The following is an 18,277-nucleotide window of genomic DNA, read 5'->3' on the forward strand; positions in this document are numbered from 1 at the left end:
ACACTGAATTATGTCAAAATCAACGTTAGATTCTTAATTATCCTCTCACAATAAGCTATCTAGCAAATAAGCCCTAGATATAAATGGTTTTTTTTTTGAGCAACTCTTTAAATGGTCTTCTTTGTTTGGAACTTATGTGTTTTGTTGTGTGTGTGTGATTTATCATTTGCTTTGGTATCAATTAGCTTTGGATTTCAACAATGTATTCCTTTGGTATCAATTAGCTTTGGTAATATTATTTATTATCCTTTATGTGTTGTTGGGTTTAGTCTAAAAGGAAAAAAACCACTGGGCCTAGCAAGTTATAATTTGTCTATTGTAAAAGAGCGACACGTTGTAGTAATTTAATAACACGCTGTAAGGACTGAATGAAACGATCAGGGACACACACCACTACTACTGACCTTCCGTCTCAGTGGCCCACCGGGACAGTGAGCGATGCTCTTACATACTTCACATAGCTTGAGTCCACCATTAAATTTAAGTTTTAAAAGTTTATATATTATCCAATTATTATTGTCAATCGAATCAGTCTCATTTTCTGCGGTGTAAAATAATGTCTTGTTTCTGGTTTGACCATCGTATAAAGTTTAAAAGAGTAAACAGGTGACAGGCAAAGAAATGAAAAGTAAAAGATGAATGAGAAAGAGGCGTTGAACCCAAAGCAAAACGGTACTGATCCCAAGTCCCTGACAGTCTCTTACAGAACTCACCATTTGTCACCTTCCTAACTGGTCAATGCTTTATTTTTTTAACCTAACTACCCCACTCTCTCTTTCTATCTGTCCTCTAATGCTTGCATGCAATTGCAAAACTGTTGCCAGCCTTCTCTTCTGTTCTATTTCCATATTCTTTCACATTCTTTTTTGAAAAACAAATCAGTGTGTAAGTTCTTATGTTTGGAATCGAAAGACCATGTCTTAATGTCATATGCACAAGGAGGAATTAAAGGTACGGACTTGTCTATCATCATCTGCAAACATATATATTATAATAAAATCTATAACAAAAAGAGTACTCCGAACAAGTTTCCCTAATTAAGGTCTGTAGATCGAAAGACAATAATATATTTATAAAGAGGTCAAGCTGGCTAACTAATCAACCTATTCTCTTGCTTTTTTTTTTATCATCCGTCTTGGCGTGGACGGGCTAGCCAGAGAGAACTTAGAGCCTGAAGACGGTGGAAGTACTCTGCAACGGCTAGAATACAACGTGCTTCTTGACGTGTCGTCAACAATTGGTTCAACCTATGGATTGTTTGGTGCCTCAGATTATCCGCCTGTAAGTTTTTATTGTATTAGTTCAAAAACTATACTACGAAAATGGAGTAATAGTCAACACAAGACAAACCATTATGGACAAAATTGCGTTCATGTTATTTATTGACTAAGAATGATTAAGATTTAAGGGCAATGAACTGAATATGGACCATCACTAATAATATCACAAATCAAAGATAAATAGACTAATTAGTAGAAAAAAGAAAGATAGTAAGACTAAAGAGTTTTTCTAACAACTACTAGTCCATTAACATCATGTCTCTTTGGAAGAATTTGAATTATCAGTATAAGGTTGATTGACGATAAATGCCAATTAATCAACGTGTTGATCGAACAAAAATCAAAGCGTGTACTACACTGCTAAAAATTACGAGACCACTAAATTGTCGAAAGGTGAAACCGTGATTTCCATATCTAGGTCCCACGCCATGCTTCATAATACTTTGATTGATAATTACATAATTAAAAAAAAACATAATTAACTATATGATATAATAAATATTAAAAAACTATATGATATAACTAGAAATGCATATCAGTAATGATATTTATAAAAAGATGCCCGAAATTAAGTATAGACAAAAAGAACGGGATCGAATATAAGTAAAGGAATTGTTCTCAAGCGAGTGCTCTGGGAGGGGATACTTGGGCAGTTACACCCATGACATCATGAACGATATGGGCTCCAAGCAATTCATGTTTCCAAATGTATTTGATTTTAGACTATATACATGCGAAAATATAAGTTACATATATACGTTCGTGGTGGCAATTGTCACGTGCGTTTTTAGAAGTTTGTAACTTTGTATCCATTGTCTTCTTTTAGTAAACTAAACCCATACTTAGCACTTCTTTCGGAGTTGGCCCTTTCTCTTTTTGTTTTAAAAATATTATTTACTAGTTGTTCTTTGGAGATGAAAGAAGGTAATTGTAAGCCCGTATTTGTATGTAGCTAAACACGAACAAATACATAAGAATATTAAGATATTATTAAAATAAAAGAGGCCACTTTGTATATTGGTATATGTATGAATGTTATATAATATTAGCCTAAATGGCCATTTGCATATATAGTATATATAGGCTGTTACATCAACAGCTTATACACAAACATATCTATAAAATTTGTTTTCATAGACCTGTCTGTTCTAAACTAGAAAACAATTACGAAACTAATATTAAATTAAATAAGATTAGTCTTCTAAGTAAAGCAACCCGACCAAGTTGATACGACAACTAGAAGTGTTTGTTAAATACCTACTTACATAATGTCAGAATCAAGATGCTAAATACTTTTCATTTCTCATTTTCCACACGCGCATATAACTAAGAGCAATGGAGAACCTCTCTTTCAATATCTAAACTAATAAAATATGATTATTGTATATACATTTTATTAAAAAATTAAATTTTAGTTTCAAAAAGTCATAAAGCCACTGAAAACAGCCATGTGGACACATAGTATTTTGACAGCATCTCGTGGTTTAATTGGAGATATATTTTCTGACAGTTTCTATTATTTTTTTTTGTGCAACTTTTCTATCTTTTTTTTACTTTTACAATTTATATCACTATTTTCTTCAGATATTTTGAGTAGAAACTATAGGTTGGAAGTGCTCTTATGTTTGCAAATTAGTTTGAATATTCGCTTATAATCTTCCAAAAAAATTCAACCACTAATAGTTACAAATGTCCACTAACCAATTAAGACCGACTGTTTACCTATATACATATGAGCTATAGACAAACATACAAACATATATATAAATGTAGATGGCGTGTTAGAACAACCAAATTTATATGAATATATGATAGTACTGTTTAATAAGGAGTGGTTCAAAGAATCGAAATATGTAATCCTAGTCTGATTAGGACCACCGCCCTCGAGAGGTCCACTTGTATATATATATATATATATATATATATATATATATAATTTATAAAGATTGGTATATGTATGTAGTTTCGTATAAACTTTATTACAAAAACAAAGAAAAAAATTAGAGTTTACCTGAAGAACGAATCCCTCGAGGGAAGAGAGTTTGTTGAGAGCTAATGACATGTGTGACATGAAATTGGATAGATGAGGAGGAAGTTGTGCAGAGGCAGGCGAGAGAGAGTCGGATACGATACTATCGGAAAGCGATTGATTCAATGCCTCGAGGCCTTGCGAGAGAGCCTCTTCGGCCTCGTGTGTGGACTGTTGCAGCCCACAAATCCCAACAATCTGTTGCTCTGTCAATGGTTCTATCTGGTTCACAATCACCTGCAAGTGTTTCAAATTAACTAACACACATTACACATACATATAGTTACAAGCTTGGGAGAGAATATAACAACTAACCTACAATGGATGCATGCATAGAAAAACGTTGAATGCATTAAATGTTTAATGTACTATGCACAAGTTACTAGCTACACCCAAAATCTTTTCTTTCCTTTTTGTTTTCACTAAAAAGGACATAAGATTGAGACATTGCCAAAGTCTCGTCATGCCAAAGTCTCGTCATGATACGCACCCCATTCATATTAGAATATACACAACGAGATTATCTTATTAAAAGCGTTACGGGATTATCTTATTAAAAGCGTTACGGGAATCATCCAAATGTACTTTTTTGAATCATCCAATTACATTCACTTATAACTTATTAAGCATGATTAAAAGGAAAAATTATATGTATAACATCACATATTGGATCCGAAAACAAATGTTTGTTTGCTGCTTTATTTATTTTTATTTGTTTGATTATTATGGTCATCTCTCTTAAATTTCATGGTGGTTTTGTTTCTATCTCCTATATGTAGGATCAAATATCGAAAAATCAGACAAGCACTTTCTTTTACATTATGCAAAAACCTAACCTTTTCTAGAAATACTTCACCATCACACAACTGCTTGAATTCTTTATCCTCCAAAAATCATTTTACGTGTACCTTTATTATTTACTTTTAATAAGGACATATATACACGCATATAGGTTGCCATATATAGGCCACCCCATGCATCGTTATGTATATACACCTCGTCAACAGGATCACTATACTCTATGTTTTGTCTGTCTTATCTATTACCATACCCTCTTCTAAGAGAATCAAAGACCAACACTTTTTAAAAATAAACCAGAGAAAATCATTCTTGATTAATTATATAAAGTTACAAGTACTATATTCATGCACAATGTACGTTAAAATAATAAATGTCACTATTTTAGTCATCTATATTTTTCTGCAAGCAGCCCACAGAATTTGATAATGTTCAATGATTGAATTCTGGAATTTGGATTAATCTAGCTAGTGTGTACGATAAGATTTTATATAGTTAGTCTTTATGTAAAACTCCAAAAAGTTAAGATTTTCTAATGAACCACACATTGATTAGTTTACGATATCACATTACCAATTTAGACATATTTTACTAAACCTAGCTAATTTTATTATCTTACTTTGTATGAGGGTGTACAAGTAGAAAAAATAAATAAAATATATAAGAAAACATACTCACGTTTAAAACCTTGTTTATATGGTATAAGAAAAGACGAGATATGTACCTTAATAATCTCAGATGGGCGGAAACCACCCATCCACAAGAAGCAACGCTCGGCTGGTGTTTTCCAAGCCCCAGAGATGATGTGGAACACATCGGTCTTAGCGACCATGGCCTTGAGGTTAATCAAATGGTCATAGTGAGCTAAACAAGTGTCTACAAACATCCTAAGCTCGTTCTCAGCCAAGTGTTCTTGTGTCGCCACCCTTAGTTCGGTTAACAGCCTCTGCTGCTCCTCCAACCACCTTGTGTATTCCATATCGAACACCGCTGCTTCTGCTTCACGTTACATTTACTCACTTATACTCATTTTTTGGTTACTAAATTTTACGGGGTTTTCAGTACTGTTACGTACCGGAGCTCGTGTAGCTGGGACCAATGGGCAGCCCACCTTGCTGTTGATCTCCTCCTATAAGAGACCCTCCATAGAATACACCCTAACCATCAGAAATCAAAATAGTAAATTTTAGACTTTCGGTGTAATAATTAACTATACATATATAACTTGTATGGAAAGACATGGTAAAATAGTGTACTTGGGATCTGGCCCGTTGAATCTCTTGTTCTAGTTGGGTCAGCTTGATCCTACATGACTCAAGTTGCTGAACATAAGCCTGTCGAAATTTACCATAGCGGCATCATAAATATTATTCTTTAATATTAGAAATTCTAATTGCAGTTTACATATATACTCATGAAGTGCGAAGATGCTGACTTTTTTTCGTAATCTGCTTTTCCTTGCTGCTTCTCTGTTCTGTGCTAGTCTTCTCAATGTCTGTTGTAAAAAAATGAAATTTATAAACATAAAGAAAAGAAACTATCAAACATAAAATAGTAAATTTTCATTTTGATATTATTTATTTATATATATGATAAACTCACCTTAGGGTCTGATGATTTTGGTGTGTCATGGTCTGATGAAGCAAGACCCTTGCGGTTCCCTTCTTTCTGCCATAACATTTCAGTATGACTCATTAACTTATAAAACAACTAGACCAGGTCTAAGATTAAATTCCATTTATATATCAACAAGGAAACTAAATATTTTTTAAGATAAAATGATAAAGACCTTGATTGGTTTAGAAGGTTGAGGAAGTTGAAACTGAGAATGATTGGTCAAGTCCATGGATGGCTCAGAAGATGGTCGAGTCGAACCACTAGGTGCAACAGCCTGAAACCAATCTTGTATTATCAGTCTTACCAAACACATTATAAACAAACAAACAAACAAAGAAGAAAAGAATCAAAATTAGTAGTCATCATTAGAAAAATGAGAAACATATAATAATTGGCCTGACTTGATATTATATGGAATAGCTAGTAGTTGCGCTGACATTATATTAAAGTAGATACATAAACCAACTAAAATGGAATATATAGAGAAAAATATAGTAATTATTATTACATTGGGTCTAGAAGAAGAAGGAGGCGGCTCTATGTGCATCGGTTTAGATGGGAAGATGTTGAGCGTCGATGTTGGAGGTCTCATCGCCAAATTCTCTGCCATATAAGATTCATAGATATATATGAGTCATGTGATGTATGTGGAAATGGTCTCGTCGTGTATATATAATATGTTGGTGCAGGACTAGTTCTAATAAGAAGAAAAAGGAGAGAGAGAGAAAAAGGGTTTAAACAAGAGTTTGAAGTAAAAGGGTGGATTGAAAGATTTGATGTCTGAAAAGAGAGGATCTGGTCAAAGCTGAAAGTATAGTACTGATGGCAGAAGAAAGATTGAAATCTGTTTGGCATGCTTTTGCTGTGACTCTCTCTCTCTACAAGGGAATCTTCCTAATCTGCTAAAACAAAAAGCAAACCACAATTCCCCAAAAAGAAAGGACAGAGAGAGAAAGAAAGAGCATACGAGTTGTGTGATGATGAGGTAAAGGAGCAGTTGATGGAGGATCGACATGATGTCCTTGTCCATCAAGATAGAGGAAGAGTGATGGGTCTATCTCTCCAAGATCATACCCATCTTTGTTCCTGAAACATAACACAAAAGCTCTTAATTAACTCCAGGATCATCAGTTCAAAACGTTTACGACTTTAGGTCTAAAAGACTCTTTAGGTTACATGAAGTTTCCACTGGAAGACGTGGCTGATGATAACTGTTGATGATGATTCTGGTGATGACCTTGCATCTGATGATGTTTGAGCGAGTGTGATAGTAACAGCAGAAAGATGATGATAGAGGAGAGATTGAGGATCTATCTTTCTTATGTTGGTCTACTCCTGAGGCAGCAACTTATGATGATGACGGTGGCTTTTGATCACTAGGTGATATCTTCTTAATTCTTCTTCTATATAACTATTATTTATCTTTATATTCTTAGAAAGAGATAGAAATTTTGTAACGGAGCATTTAATGCTACTTTTAGTGTTTACAGAGAGAAATATAGAGAGAGGTCGGTTTATATTGTATTGGAGAGGGTTCAAGACTTGAGGATATTGGAGAATTATGGAGATTGGAGAAGAGAAGCAAAAGATAAACTCCTTTATTTTCTACTTTTTCTAATATATTGTTGTGTGTTTTATAATTATTTTTGTTGCTTTCTAATTATAAAATTTTAAATTCTCTACCTTAAAATATTAGAAGACGACTTTGTTTTTGTGTAAAACCCAAGAAAAATATTCTGATAAAGCGGTCAAGAACATGTCCTTTTCCTTCACTCTCTCTATAGAAAAAAGTTTGCTGATAACAAACTTGAATAAATATTTTTTGTTTGTTATCTAAATTATTATTTTATTCTCCTATTGTTCAACTATATTTTTCAAGTATCAGATTATTTAAATAAAGAATATAGTTTTCAATTCCAAGAGATATCATATTATAAGATGACTAATTAAAATACTAATGACCTGTTAACAGATCTTACATTCAAATGGAGAAACCATTAGAGCATATTTATTGCAGTCTCCTCAAAGGGTTTTCAGAGTAAAAGTAGGTGGTAGGCCCCCACAAAATGAAGAGATCTGTTACAAAAGTCGCCAGAGAAGAAACGTGTGTTGGTGGTGTGTTGCACTGTTTGCGGGCCCCACTGACACGTGGAGGCCCGCGATTGGTGGGTTTTAATTTTTCTTTTTTTAAAAGACAAAAAGTAAAAAAAAAAAAAAAAATTGAAGAACCCTTTTTGTTGGGTCTATGCGATAATCATGGTCTTAGAGTGTGAAAAAGTAAACTGAACTGTTCCATTAAAACTTGTTTGTATGGGCCTTGTATAATGGGCTTACGGGTATTAGCTTATTGGTTTGATAGTCAAGAACAAACCAACCAACACATCGAAACCCATAAATAGCGGACCGGAGTAAATTGATTCGGTTAGCTAGAAAACCGGATTCGGTAATATTTGATGAGAGTGACATGAGAGACGACCAGTGAAATTTGATGCGTTTCTCTTCGGTCTTGACGAGCAAAAAAACCTTATTGAAGTGAAAGACTTTGGGAGAGAAATTGATCTTCCACAGAAAGCGTGAAGAAAGGGAAGAGATGCAGAGCCAGGACGATGTTCGAAATCTTCCGATTGACATCACCTTCTCTCGTCTCGGAGGTAATGCACCAATCTCAGTTCACACATGTTTCGTTATTGTTTTCGCTTGTTCTTCGTTTGGAATTCGAATCTGTGCTAACAATTATATGTTGGATTCGAAGAATGGTTGGTGGATCGGAAGAGAATCCCTGCGGATTGGAGGAAGAAAGTGGGTGCGATCAGGGTCAAAATTTCGAAAGAGTTCTCATCTTTGCCTAAAGACATCGATCCTTACTTTCAAACCCTAGATCCTGATGGTAAGTAACTCTTGTCTGTATTAAAAAAAAACGAACCTTTGTTAAAAAAAATATTGTCTTTATCAGTTTTGCTAGCTATCACTTAAAACTAAAAGTTACAGTCTTTGCATAACCATTTGTCTTGGTTTTGTGATCCTTCAGTGATTGGTTACGTGGAGGCGAAAAAGATATATGAGATTCTCCTCAAGACTACTCCGGAAAGCCGGAACATCTTTGGTCGACTTTCCGGTGCTTCTGTAAGTAAAAACTCCCAACTTTTCTTTGTTTAAGTAGACTCTACATGAACAGTTTTGTGTGTTTCCCCCTTTCTAGGGAGTCTGGGAAGCGATTGTTCGTGCGTTTGAAAAAGATCACATTTATCTCGGAGAGGCAGCTCAGATCATTATTCAGAATGTCAATTACGAAATGTAATAACTTGTTTTTCTTCTAACATTAAATGTCTCTCTTCTGATGCTTTTTTCTTTCTTCTTCGCCAACAATATTCGAAGACCTTATCTGAAAAAGCAAGTGCAAAAGGTTCAGCAACAGATGGCCGAACTTGATCGTAAAGAAGCTGATATCAAAAGAAGCGTTGCACTCTCAGCTACCAACTACGAGGAAGCTTGCCGAGAGCTTGGATTGCAGGTTTTTTGTTGTAAACTTTTGCTTGGCTTGAGATCCATAGAGTTTTTTCGAAGCATCACATAATATTTTTAATTTTTGAAGGGTAACAATGTGAGGCGTGAACTTTTGGAGACTGCAAATTCACTTCCTAGTACCTTTGCAAAGATTTTGGAAGTCATCAACAGTGACTCAGTATCAGGGGCAATGGAGTACTACTCTGCCTATGTTAAAGATGTTCATACTGAGAAAGATGTAAGACCTCTCTCTCTCTCTCTCTCTAAGCTCTTTTGTCTTTTTGAGATTGAACTAACCGGTTTCTGATATGTTTGCAGAAGCCTGCGAGGGTTGTCCTAGAAAATTTGAAAGACATTCGGGAAAATCCTCCATCGTTAAGTGTTTTAGGGGCGTTTGAAGCTCTTGATGCTGATAATATTCAGTCATCTGAGAATGCAAATGGTGCAGACGTGGCTGCAGACAGCATTGATTGGGATATTACACTTGATACTGCCGAGATAGATTGGGATGTTAGTATGGTAGAAGAAGTGGATAGTGGAAATGATTTAGGTTCATATGAAATTGTCGATGCTAGTGATATTCCCGAGAATTCTCCATTTAAGGTTGAAGGAGGCCCTGAGGTTGATGTTTCTGAGATTTCCTGGGATGTAAGTGTTGAAACACCTCAGGTTGAAGAAATTGCTGATTCGGCCTTGCTAGAATCAGGCCAGGAGAATCAGATACAGTCCGCAACTCAAGTCTTTGGGAGTGGACAAGAGAGGAGCCAGCTGTTGGAGACGGAATATAGGAACAAGATTCTTGATGATTTGTATGAGGTACTCTTTATCCATACTGACTATTTAGTGCTCAGCTTAATCCTGGGGATGTGCGTCTAGACACGTGATGTGGTTTCTCTTTGTTTCAGGTAAAGGCATTTTTGAACCAGCGTTTGATAGAACTAAGAAACGAAGATACTTTGTCCCTGCAACACCATGTGCAAGCAGTTGCCCCCTTGGTTCTTCAGCAGTATTCTCCTGAAATCATTGAGCCAATGGTGGTTGATATCTCCATGGCCATTTCATTGCTAACAAACAAGAAAACTCGGGATCTGGTCATGATTCTCAACTCCAAAAGGTGCTTCAAGGCTAAATCATTTCCGACATTGGATAGGAGCGAGTTCCATATCTTCTGATATATGTATAATTGTGGTACAGATTCCTAGATAGGCTTGTTTCGGAGCTGGAGGAGAAGAAGCACCGTGAAGTGAAGTTAAAAGAGAGCTTGAAAGATGTGGGTAGGAAACGCATGGAGCTTCAGAATTCTCTCTCTTCTATATGGCCAAAACAGGTGAGCTCATGTTGGTCTCTATCAGATAGCTGTTATAGGTTTTACTTGTGTGTTTGGCGGAAATGTGAATTAGGATTTAAGACTAAACTAAAGTGTGAGATTTGCTATAGATCTATCAGAAAATGGAGCTAACAGATTCTGTTCACTGATTACAGGAAGCTGCCCTTGTGAAAACAAGAGCACTGAAAGATCTATGTGAGACAAGTCTCTCTTCCATCTTTGACGGCAGACCTGTGAATATAAGAGGAGAGATCAATACTCTATTGAACGCTGGGGTTTCTGCTTAGTTTAATCATTTGTATTGGCTAGAAAACTTTAGTTTCAGACCCCTTTTCTACATGGATTTTTCTTGTTTCAAACTCTTTATTTTCTATGCTATACTAAGAAACTTCCTTTTGACAATGACTAGTTTATTGTTATCATATAATATTCCCAGAACAAATTCTTTTGATAGTAACGAGTATGTGTATGAAGAGGAAATACACAAAAAGATCAATTGGAAACGTGGCTGAAGGTAGGTGAGGAGAGGAAACGTGTGCGTGTTGAACAGAAAGATTTGCTAAAAGGATCAACCTCCGTCTTGTCTGCTACGCTGCTTGATTCCTTGTTCTGTTTCTCTATCAGTGCAGTGAGTGCTTCCACTATTTCTGAAACCGCTGGTCTAAACTCCTTCTCTGCCTGCTTATGGAACGAATGGTTTTAGTTATTGTATTTGTAATGAAGAAGCTCTTGCGACCATTAGTTACCTGAGTGCATAGGGAGATAATGTCTGCGTAGTGTGAGGCGACTCTTGAGGAGAATGTGCCGACTATGCCTTGATCAATCATCTGTTCCAAGCTTCTTCTGTCATGAAGTCTGGTTGATGCCCATTTCACCAGTAGCTGTTCTCCTTGGGGTCGCGAGCTGCAAATAAATCCACAAAAAAAGGGTCTCAAATGCCTTGGGACTTATCTATCGCACCACCCCATCAAGTATCTGAAATGCGTGTCTACCTGTCAAATGCTTTCCTTCCTGTTAACAGCTCCAAGAGTAGCACACCCAGTGCAAAAGTGTCGCTCTTTGTGCCACTGCTTCCTGGTTGCCCATGTTCTGGTGCTATGTAGCCAGTGTTTTGTATCGCTATCTCTGAAGCCTGCTCCAAATCTCACAGCTCATTAGGTATCAGTCAACGGAAGTAAGCGAGACACAGCATATACCATTCTTTACTTACCCGAAGCTTGACACTGTTGCTTGTAAGTGGCCTTAGACTAGCAAGCCCACAGTCAGCAATACGAGGTGTAAGTTCTTCGTCTAGCAAAATGTTTGTTGCTTTCAGATCGCTATGGGCAATAGGAACGCTAAACGACGAGTGCAAATAGCTGAAAATTAAGATTCACCCATATAGTGAGGTGTCAAAATAAATCCATGTGTGAATAAGCTACTACTATTGATGTTTGAGAAGATAGAAGGATACTCACTCCAGAGCTCGGGCAACTCCAATAGCAATGCGGAGACGCAACCCCCATGAAAGTGGTTTGTATACTTTGTCATGCATAGCATTGTACAAGGACAAATGCCCAACATACTCATAGACAAGAAGGTGCTGCCCATTATCAATGCAGAAACCGAGAAGGGTCACAATGTTTGGGTGTCTTAGTTTTGAGGCTGTCTGTAGCACTTCAGTGAACTTTTCCTCTTCATGTAAAGACAGCGAAGACATTGGGATGTTTCTCACAGCGGCAAACTGTTTTACAGAAAACATCAGTGAATGAGAAATGTGCAATGAAATTTCTCATTTTGAATTTTCGAAGAGAGAGAGAGGAGAAGATATACTTGACCATCAGGCAACTTTGCTCTGTAAACAGAACCAATAGGGCCCTCTCCAAGTAGGTTTTCCTCACTAAAACCGTCAGTTGCCAGTTGAAGCTCTGCAGCTGAGAAAAGCTTCGCATACGCTGGATATTGGCATGAAGCAGAGAAGCTTTTTCGTCCTGCTGTCTTAGGTGGAGGAGGTACACGTCTCAGCTGAGGAACTGGCGGTGGTCGGACCCTTTTCATCTGTTGGCTATCTTCAGGTGCAGCAGAAAATTCTGATACATGGAAAGGAAAATCAGAAGTGAAGTGGTGAGAATGAGGGGCAAGAAAGGCATTAGTATCACCTCGGCCTGTACTGACTGGAAGAGTGTACGCTATGCTATTGTTGCTTCTGTGACTAGCGGCAAGGTTTTGTGCTCGTCGACGACTCATTCCAACTGTGAAAAGTGCAAAGAAAGTTCCAAGCAAAGCAACTCCACCAACCAGTAAAACGGTGCTCCCTGCTCCTATGCCCTTCTTCTTCTTCTTTATAACCTTCTGAGGTCTGGGAAAGTTCATTATGGCACTCGACTCTGTAGTTGGATAGCCAGTAGCATTTTGAATCATCGGTATGACATCCAAAGGGAATTTCCACGGTTTATAGTTGGGCTCTACATGGAATTTGTTTCCCCAAATCCTGCTCAGCAAATCACCATTAATAATCATGAGCCGCCTTAGGTATCTGAGCCATTTATTTTGAGACGAAGGGAGAAGTAACTCACCACAGATGAGGAATGGACTGAAAATGACTTGGGATAATACCGCTGAACTGGTTATCTTCGATATTCCTGAGGACATGTTTGAGAAGAACCGTTTTGAGCTAAGATGAAATAAAAGAAAGCTCAATGAAATGCAAAATCAAAGCACAAAGAGAGAGTTAACTACAGGTCCGTTAAAGGCAGATCCGAGAGATAGATGATTGATCCCGTAAACCTGTTGCTCTGGAGGTACCTGCAGTTTTGTTATCACAGAAGCCAAACCATTATTAGGTGACCCATACGTGCAGAAAGCAGATAACAAATTAGATTCTCAGATACTTACAGTGAAGTCAGATTCATTAAAGATCCAAAAGAGCTCGGTAGATCTCCCGTCAGGTTATTGAATGACAGATCCCTGGCGAAGTCAAATATTATTTGAATAAGTGTGAACATTTGGTTATCTATATATCGTGATGGAAGGCTAACATAACTGAACATAAGACTCACATTTCTTTTATTTGTAACCCAGAGAACACATTTCCAAGAGGTCCAGATAATGAGTTATGGCTCAAATTCCTATAAGACAGAGGAAGCCATTACTTGGGCAAATTCTTTTTTTTTTTTTTAAAAGAAGGTAGTGTAACGAAAATCGATTTGGAATAAGCCACTTACAGGGATACAAGAGACGTCAGGAGAGGTAAAGAGAAAGGGAGACCCTGGGTCAGATTGTTATAAGCCATGTTTCTGTAATCGACAAACAAAGAAGGACATTAGTGCATTGCAATGCTTGTGTAAACTTAAAATGATGTGAACGAACTTGGATGAAACGCTTACATCTGTGTAGCATTTGGAGGCAAGCCAAACGAAATTTCACCTTGGAGGTTATTGAAGCTAACATCCCTAAGACAAAGGAAAGAAGAAAAAATAGTATTCAATGATGTTCAGTCTAAAGATGAAGTTAAACAATCAAGAACCTGCATGAAAGTTTTGCTTACAAGTTCTTCAAATTGTGGAGATGTTGAAGCTGGTTTCCAAGACTCCCCAAAAGCTCTAACCCTCGTAGTTGTCTGCGTTATCATGAATCAAGATTCTGTTCCAACTATGCTCAAAAAAAAATTCTCCGCATGAAACTTACAGTTCTACTATAGAAGATCCAGAACATGAAACTCCCATCCAGACTTCTCCGCATGGATCTCCTCCCTCCAGTTTCCATCCTCTCAGTTGCGGTGGATTGTTCAGGGACTTATAGAGATCCTGAAGAGCCGAAACTAACGAAGAAAACACGAAAGTTGGATGATCAAGTTAACAGCCAAGAAAGTGTTTCTACCAATTCATTGTTCCTAGATAGCAAGTATGAGTTCGTTTCAAAGCAAGCCAATTATCTAGTCATGCTTAACGTTTTCTTAACCAGAGAAGAACGATCCACGTTCGCAGATGAGAGAATCTGGAAATTACCTTCAAGCGGATCAGTATCGGTCTCAGCCAGCACAAAGAGCATCACCGTGAGCATGATTGCAGCGAGGCATCGCCATTGCTGATTGGTTGTCATCTCTAAGGAAGGAGAACAGAAGATACGGAGAGAGTCGCGATGGTGGTTTAGATGCAGAGAACTGATACTCTTAAGCTCCGTCGAAAACGAAGAAAAGGAGAAAGAGAGAAGAAGAGTCTCTTCTCTGATTTTCTCGCACTTTCTCTCGCCTTTTCAGGGAAAACCCAAACAGAACGAAAATAATCCGCAGGAGAGAAAAAGATCAAAGAAGCGCTAGCTACAGAGTGAAGAAGGAAACAAAAGGCGGACACGCGCGAAAATTCCACGTCAGCAAAAGCAGTTACGGACGTTAGAGTCAACAAGTCAAAGCCATCTATCAGCGCCAAGCTTTGCCACGTGGCTGCACATGTCAACTTCACTCGAGACAAAAAGTAATTTTTTCCAATAAATGAAAGAGTGATGATCAATGTCAAATAAAACTCGTATAATACAAGCTTTGTTAAAAAGGCCTAATCAAACACAAGATGCTGATGGTTAGTAACCAAATCTCAAAGAAGCTGTTTCTTCTTCAAATCCTCCAAATGCTTAGGCCCATCAGGATGACGGCTAACAAAATACCTCGCAAAGTCTTTATCCGAGCACGCGAGCAGAGTACTAACCGCAAGCTTAGGATCCGCTTTGCCTCTAGCTTTAAGCCAAGCAAACATGGCAAACCTCAGCTTCATCCGCTCAAGAGTGAACTTCAAACACGAAGGGAAAGCCACCAGAGTCGAAAGCGGGTAACCAAGCTCCTCCACGAGGTACTTAACCTTCGTTTCCAGCACATCGCTCGCCTGTGTGAGTACGTTAGGAGACGCTTTCACCATCTCTTTAACATCTTCCTCATCTAGACCAAAACTCAAAAGGACGTTGAACCTCTCCCTGAGCTCAGACCCTCTCCCGCGAAAACTCTTCCCTGCTCTCTCCATCTCCTCCGAGTCTTCCTCGTATCCGAGATCCAGCAAGAACTGAGTCTTCATTGCTTTCGAGTCTAAGTACACTTCTGTAGCTGGTAAGGGTTGCACTTTCGACCCCATCGTCCATTTCATCATCTCCTCTGGATTCTCTCTCACCACCTTGCAGACTCTGGTCTTATAAGCCTTTAAATTAACCAGCAAGCTACTCGTTTTCTTCAACGTACACGAGCCAATCCACCACGAGTGAGAGCGAAAGACCTCGCGGATTCCACCGTCATCCATCTCGATCTCTCTCAGGAACAAAAAGCACCTTCTTAGATTCGAAACGCATCTCTCCACTTGCTGCATCTGAGGGAGTCTCTGGAACAACGAGTAGAGTTCTCTTCTAGATGCCCCGAGCTTGGTCTCGAATCCCGCTAGAACCAACGTCCATTTCCCTGAGTTCTCAAAGATGAGCCTCGGACGGTTCTTGATCAACACATCCAGCTCATTCTCATCATCGTTGCAGATTCCTCTAAGCAAGGTGAGAGCACGATGCACAGAGCTCCAATCGTAAGACACCTCCTCTGACAAGTTCTTCATCACCCAATCAGAATCAACCCCTATGGTCCCCAGCATCTCCATGACTTTAACCAGTTCCATATCCGTATCCCCTAACAATATTCTCGGACAACAAGCAATAAGCTTCGACAGAAACAACCTGCTAAACCCAAAATCCTCATAAGCCTTGATCTTCGAAGCCAAAACACCAGTCTCGTAACCGAACACATCCCTAGCTTCCTCGAAAATCTTCCCAATCTTCTTGGGGTCGACTCCACAGTAACACAGAACGTGGTGGTTCTCAAGCAACAACTCGTTTAAGAAAATCTCACCGGAAGGGATAAGATGAGTGTACTCATTCGGCTTGAGTCCTGAGCTCTCGAGGAAAGGCTCGAACTCGTTAACGGGGTGAAACCTGAGATGTTTGGTGATGGATTGGTTGATGTCGGAAGCAGAGACGCAGTTCACCTTCTTGAGTAGATTCTCGATGAAGATGGGACTGTTCTTGCTCATGCTCTCGGCAACCATGTACTGCAAACTCCTGGTGGAGTAGAAGTAATCTAACATCGCTTCCTCCGCCATTTTTCTGATAGTGGGAGTGACTCGGATCCCGTTTCGAGTCCTCCTCACGCTGGATTTCTCGCTCGTGGTGGCTGCGAAAGATCTACTAGGGTTTTCTACAGAGAGTTGTTGTGAGACACGTTTGAGAAGAGACGTGAATCTACTAGGGTTTCGGACAAGTGTCATTGCTTTTTGGTTCGCAAATGTTGATGGACACGTATATCACAGCTCAGTAAGTCTGAATCTTACGACTCTCGTGATCTCGGAGCTCAACTCGCTGCAGTTCATTTGCCGTCTCCAGGGATCATCATCAGAAGAAGCTGTGTGTGTCCCTGCCGGAGAAGACAGGAGAGGCATATGAGATGGGGTTTTTTGTGTGTGTTTAACAGTTTTGTCGGGTGGGCCCAGTTCTCTTTAGGGCCCATTAGCTAGCCCATGAAATTTAAACAAAGGCATTAGGCCTTGAACGATCCGCCCAAATTCACTTAACTTGATGGTTTTGTTTGATTCGTGTAACTTTCTTGTAGAGATGAAGTTATAAAACTCTCTTGTAGAGATAACTAGGGTCGGCCTGATGTGAATTATAAAATTAAAGTTTTATGAAATATTGTTTAGTAAGCATTGGTTGTTTTTGTGTTTCACTTTTTTTCATTTGTCAGAGTGAGACATGTATGCGAGTTTGATATAATGTTTGAATTATGTTTTAGTTTGATAAGCATTTGGTAGATACACGAATTTTGGAATTATGGAACTCTGAACACAAATAATAATGTAATTTTATTCCATAACTCCTTCGGAAAGAGAAGCATCTGAAAATATAATTTGCTATCTATAAGCAATATAATCCACAAACATCTGAACCCTTAAAAAGTAATAACATTTTTTGCACATATGTTTTTTTTTTGTGGAGATCACAGCTTCTTTGAAGTTTGAGCATGTCCATGTTGGTTAGGTACATGTCCTCTAGAGTAATACGGTAATCACTGAGTACTTTTTTAATCTTTCTCCAGCAGCTGTTGGATGTAGTTAACGTGTATTCCCATTCTAGGGTGTCTAGAATTTGTTTCCCATGTTTCAAGTTTCCATTGCACAACAGTAATAAACAACAAATATACGTACCCTTATCATATTTCCCTTGAGCTGAAAGTTGTAGATTTTCTAGACCTTTACTTGAGTTGTTATGAAAGAAATATTAATTTTCTATACCTTTCCTCATGCTTTGATTTATACGAATACAAAGTCTCGGCCTCCCATCTCCGACTTGTAAGATCCATTCTGCAAAATCTTTGTCTTCTTGTCGCAATCTCATGTTTATGGATAGGGAGAAAATTCATGCCAATTTCCATAGATAAGACTTGCTGATTTATGCGAGAACCGTGTCCGTACGTTGGCCATGTGGGATAACAGGCATGATTTATTTAAAATCACTGCCGAGAAGCACCGAAAGGCTGTGTGGCAGCTTCTGAGTTTGCACGTGATAACAAATAAACGAAATGATACAGTTTAATTCTGATGAAATTTAGTTTATTTTAAATTATAATTTCATTAGTTTACTACAAATTTAACTATTTTTTTATTTAATCATATATCGCTTCTCAAATTAAAACCAGGTAATTAATGATATTGAATTACTACCCAAACATGA

General features: G+C 38.1%; 4 protein-coding genes across 6 annotated transcripts; 1 reads left to right on the plus strand and 3 right to left on the minus strand.

Moving 5' to 3' along the window:
- Positions 1-924: 924 nt before the first annotated feature.
- On the minus strand, positions 925-7,274 carry LOC108814194 (transcription factor TGA10). Of its 3 annotated transcripts, none has more exons than XM_018586708.2 (11): positions 6,901-7,274; positions 6,692-6,810; positions 6,233-6,327; positions 5,897-5,998; positions 5,710-5,775; positions 5,543-5,602; positions 5,364-5,441; positions 5,183-5,264; positions 4,832-5,106; positions 3,292-3,546; positions 925-1,279 (listed from the first exon to the last, which is right to left on the minus strand). In XM_018586708.2, the coding sequence occupies exons 1-11, from the start codon at positions 6,966-6,968 to the stop codon at positions 1,127-1,129; spliced, it is 1,353 nt and encodes a 450-aa protein (XP_018442210.1). In that variant the 5' UTR covers positions 6,969-7,274; the 3' UTR covers positions 925-1,126. The 3 variants fall into 3 exon arrangements, with proteins under 3 accessions (XP_018442210.1, XP_018442211.1, XP_056846598.1); XM_018586709.2 differs by having other exon boundaries at positions 926-1,279; positions 4,832-5,103; positions 6,901-7,271; XM_056990618.1 differs by lacking the exons at positions 6,692-6,810; positions 6,901-7,274 and adding an exon at positions 6,545-6,648 and having other exon boundaries at positions 926-1,279.
- A 925-nt stretch (positions 7,275-8,199) lies between these two features.
- LOC108817596 (CDK5RAP3-like protein) lies at positions 8,200-10,957 on the plus strand. The gene is made up of 10 exons (XM_018590325.2): positions 8,200-8,375; positions 8,477-8,611; positions 8,753-8,847; positions 8,924-9,018; positions 9,100-9,235; positions 9,317-9,466; positions 9,547-10,044; positions 10,134-10,342; positions 10,423-10,555; positions 10,711-10,957. The coding sequence occupies exons 1-10, from the start codon at positions 8,315-8,317 to the stop codon at positions 10,840-10,842; spliced, it is 1,644 nt and encodes a 547-aa protein (XP_018445827.1). The 5' UTR covers positions 8,200-8,314; the 3' UTR covers positions 10,843-10,957.
- On the minus strand, positions 10,899-14,851 carry LOC108817594 (protein STRUBBELIG-RECEPTOR FAMILY 2). Its single transcript, XM_018590323.2, has 16 exons — positions 14,542-14,851; positions 14,222-14,354; positions 14,082-14,153; positions 13,921-13,986; positions 13,759-13,830; positions 13,594-13,662; positions 13,430-13,501; positions 13,274-13,339; positions 13,111-13,176; positions 12,694-13,025; positions 12,368-12,624; positions 12,013-12,278; positions 11,766-11,913; positions 11,548-11,687; positions 11,302-11,458; positions 10,899-11,233 (listed from the first exon to the last, which is right to left on the minus strand). Exons 1-16 carry the CDS (start codon positions 14,633-14,635, stop codon positions 11,048-11,050), a joined length of 2,196 nt encoding a protein of 731 aa, XP_018445825.1. The 5' UTR covers positions 14,636-14,851; the 3' UTR covers positions 10,899-11,047.
- A 147-nt stretch (positions 14,852-14,998) lies between these two features.
- On the minus strand, positions 14,999-16,994 carry LOC108817595 (transcription termination factor MTEF18, mitochondrial). The gene has a single exon (XM_018590324.2). It carries the CDS (start codon positions 16,816-16,818, stop codon positions 15,124-15,126), a length of 1,695 nt encoding a protein of 564 aa, XP_018445826.1. The 5' UTR covers positions 16,819-16,994; the 3' UTR covers positions 14,999-15,123.
- Positions 16,995-18,277: the final 1,283 nt, after the last annotated feature.

Source organism: Raphanus sativus, chromosome 7 (genome assembly GCF_000801105.2).
Source record: "Raphanus sativus cultivar WK10039 chromosome 7, ASM80110v3, whole genome shotgun sequence".
NCBI lineage: Eukaryota > Viridiplantae > Streptophyta > Magnoliopsida > Brassicales > Brassicaceae > Raphanus > Raphanus sativus.

Coding starts and splice junctions, on each gene's coding strand:
- LOC108814194 (XM_018586708.2), bottom strand. CDS start 6,968: ATGCAAGGTCATCACCAGAATCATCATCAACAGTTATCATCAGCCACG. Junction 5,776..5,896: donor AACCTTCTAAACCAATCAAG/GTCTTTATCATT, acceptor ATGTTATGGCAG/AAAGAAGGGAACCGCAAGGG. Junction 5,442..5,542: donor AAAGCAGATTACGAAAAAAA/GTCAGCATCTTC, acceptor AAATTTCGACAG/GCTTATGTTCAGCAACTTGA.
- LOC108817594 (XM_018590323.2), bottom strand. CDS start 14,635: ATGACAACCAATCAGCAATGGCGATGCCTCGCTGCAATCATGCTCACG. Junction 11,914..12,012: donor GGAGTTGCCCGAGCTCTGGA/GTGAGTATCCTT, acceptor CTTAATTTTCAG/CTATTTGCACTCGTCGTTTA. Junction 11,688..11,765: donor GCAACAGTGTCAAGCTTCGG/GTAAGTAAAGAA, acceptor GATTTGGAGCAG/GCTTCAGAGATAGCGATACA.
- LOC108817596 (XM_018590325.2), top strand. CDS start 8,315: ATGCAGAGCCAGGACGATGTTCGAAATCTTCCGATTGACATCACCTTC. Junction 8,376..8,476: donor CACCTTCTCTCGTCTCGGAG/GTAATGCACCAA, acceptor TTGGATTCGAAG/AATGGTTGGTGGATCGGAAG. Junction 8,612..8,752: donor TCAAACCCTAGATCCTGATG/GTAAGTAACTCT, acceptor GTGATCCTTCAG/TGATTGGTTACGTGGAGGCG.
- LOC108817595 (XM_018590324.2), bottom strand. CDS start 16,818: ATGACACTTGTCCGAAACCCTAGTAGATTCACGTCTCTTCTCAAACGT.